Genomic DNA, 2,818 nt, shown 5'->3' on the forward strand with positions numbered 1-2,818 from the left:
TAAACTTCCTTCTGTCCACAGCAGTGGAAACTCATTCCTTATGTTTTTTAAAAAGGGTAATTATTTTTTTTCTTTTTAAATGTAACAAGCAAAGACCTCCACGAAGATTGGCTACATCAAGACCTTGTAGGTCATTGACTTTGTGCATTAAGCCAGTCGGTAAATAGATGAGGAAGAGGACAGGGAGTGTTCCATTTTGCGAATGAGAGCACCACCATGCACATTTATTATTTTTCTTTTTTTGCATTGGAACCTATGGTGTGCAATGCTCTGGCTCTGCAGATTCTCCCTCCCATCCCTGTCCATACCTAGGTTTGGATATTCAGTAAGAGACATCACTGCACTTGTATCCCTCTGAGGAATACATGTCCCATTGCCATTGACTTGTATTTTTTCCTTTCAAAAATCCTGTCAAAATCTTAATGGGTTTTTTTTTTTTTTTTGAGGCAGCCTGTAGAGAAAGGTTGTGATGTGACCATGTTACACTCTGAATGTGTGCAACAAGAAACATAGTCTGAAAGGTAAACAAAGCATTTCAAGTGCAATGCTACCTTTCTGGAAAAAATGTTAGTGCAATGCTACCTTTCTGGAAAAAAATGTTGCGAAATATCAAACGTCTAAATTCTATTTTATTACCCATCTTGTTTCCTTAACCTTTACTGATTCTTGTTATCTTTTAAAAAAAAATTATAGATTGCTTGTATTTCTGAACTGTAGAGAGACTATATTTTTTTGTTTTTCAGATGGCATCAGAAAGAGAGGGTTCTGGAGCTGGAGAGCAAAAGGAAGAGCAAAAAGATAAACAGTAATTTAAAAGATGGAATAGAGGCTTTGGAGAGAAGTGCTTCATGGATATCCTGAGCATAAATAGTCTAGAAGTTAATTGTTCTACTGTGTTTTGGCAGTACTTTTATATAGTTTCCTTATGTTGATTTAAAATGTATGTCTACAGTTTTTGCTAAAAAAATTATCTGCACCTTGACGTGTTTTTGTTTTTTTTTTAATTTTCATTAAACATTTACTTTACCCATATTTCACCTGAACAATTTATACTGTTCTGTTTTCCATTTCAATCTATTACCTCATATTTGAGGCAATATAGAATAAAAAACAACCTACTTGCTAAACTGATTTGCAGTATCAATAAACTACTGGCTTGGCTATATTTTACGATCTCGGGTTTCTGAATTTTTATAAAAAGTAAGCTTTTCTCAACAAAGGTTTCGTTGAATGCTTCTCTTTCACCAAATGTTGCTAGGGGCTCCTAGAGAACTGAGCAGTGGTAGATTGATCTCCCACCTGATGGTGTCTGCATAGCTCTACCTCAAATGTTTAGCGGTCAATGGTGTGGATCTAGCAGAACCTTCCCTTTTAGTCAGGTATAAATAATAATGACGCTTAGTATTTTTTATTCCAGTGTTCATTGAAGGACACAGTACCCTATTGTTAAATTTATGAGTACTGTATACTGCTGTCTGCGGGAGATTTAGGCACTATGCAAAACGAGGGAACAGCTCCCTCTAGTGGTTTTATCCCTATTCCTGCTCTAGAGCCTAGTTGTAACTTGATGTCCTATGAAGGTAGAGACTTGGGGGGTTATTCACAAAAGGGTGAAGAGTTTGGAGAAGGCAGGAGAAGTGAACGATCTTGGTCAAAGTAGCTGATTTGGAAAAATTCTTCAATTCAGCTATGATGTCCTAGATCAGTGATGGCGAACCTTTTTGAACCAGAGTGCCCAAACTGCGACGCAAAATCAATGTATTTACCTCAAAGTGCCAGCACTGAAAATAAGTTTAGTACTGTATTGCAGTTCGGGCGCTCGGGTTTAAGAAACGTTCAACATCACTGCCTTAGGCCCCAATTCACACCAAGCGACATACCTTACAAGCGGGGCCGGGCTAGCCCGACTGTTCAGGGCGACGTCCCAGCAAACATCGTGCGACCTTCACCGGCGGGCTGCATTCAAAAATAGAAAAACGTAATGAAGATTGTGCGGCTCTCACGGGGGATCAGAACGTCCCGGATCGCCTCTGTAGTCTGGCCGGTCACAATCAGGCAGAGGTGGTGACCTCTAAAGAGGCAGATTAGACGGCCGCTCGCGGGGGCCTCCCGGGGTCCTAGCGAGGAGCAAGCTGCCTTCTAATCTGCCTATTTAGAGGCCGGTGCCTGATTGTGACTGGCCCGGATCGCGTACTGAGGCGGTCCGGGTCGGTCGGATCTATTTCCATTAGTAGTCCCTAAACCTGGGCTTGCGTGCCCTCGCTGGCACGCGTGCCATAGGTTTGCCGCCACTGTCCTAGATTGTTCACTTCTCATGCCTTTTCCAAACTCTTCACCGTTTTGTGAATAACTCTGTTGATCTTCAAACTTTTTTTCTACCAAGAAGCTGCTAGTAGTTTAATGCCACATGCTGTGAATTCTGTAAAATCTGTTCATAAGCTGATGGTAGTGTCTTCATGCATCAGATTTGATACTTCACTTAGGTGGCCTTGCTTACTAAACCTACAGCAGCCGTTCTGGGACTGTTTTGTAGTATATAGACTTGAGTGCATGTACAGTATGTTATCATGCTAGACCAGCAAATAAGGGAATTCACTTGTTCCTCTCCCCCCAACATTATTTAGGTTTACTAAATAATGATATAGATAATGTACCATGATTATCGTCCAAAAACATATATTTTCATTACCATATTCCATAGTAAATTTTAAATTAATTTAGTTATTTGTTCTAATGACTGTCCAGTTCATCAAAACGTCATCTGTGCCAAGCCAAAAAGTGGCACAGGAACATAGAAATTCATTTGCGAACCCTTGAC

The 2,818-nt window shown here is 40.3% G+C and overlaps 1 protein-coding gene across 1 annotated transcript in view; it reads left to right on the plus strand.

Annotated features, from left to right (window-relative positions):
- LOC108802268 (stress-70 protein, mitochondrial-like) overlaps window positions 1–811 on the plus strand; it is a 33,710-nt gene extending 32,899 nt beyond the window's left edge. Inside the window, exon 7 of the mRNA XM_018574137.1 lies at window positions 744–811. Within this exon, the coding sequence (XP_018429639.1) occupies window positions 744–809 (66 nt within the window). The 3' untranslated portion in view covers window positions 810–811. The remainder of the gene's footprint in view (window positions 1–743) is intronic.
- Window positions 812–2,818: the final 2,007 nt, after the last annotated feature.

The sequence above is a fragment of the Nanorana parkeri genome, unplaced genomic scaffold, assembly GCF_000935625.1.
Source record: "Nanorana parkeri isolate BGI_ZX_2015 unplaced genomic scaffold, ASM93562v1 scaffold2758, whole genome shotgun sequence".
NCBI classification, from domain to species: domain Eukaryota; kingdom Metazoa; phylum Chordata; class Amphibia; order Anura; family Dicroglossidae; genus Nanorana; species Nanorana parkeri.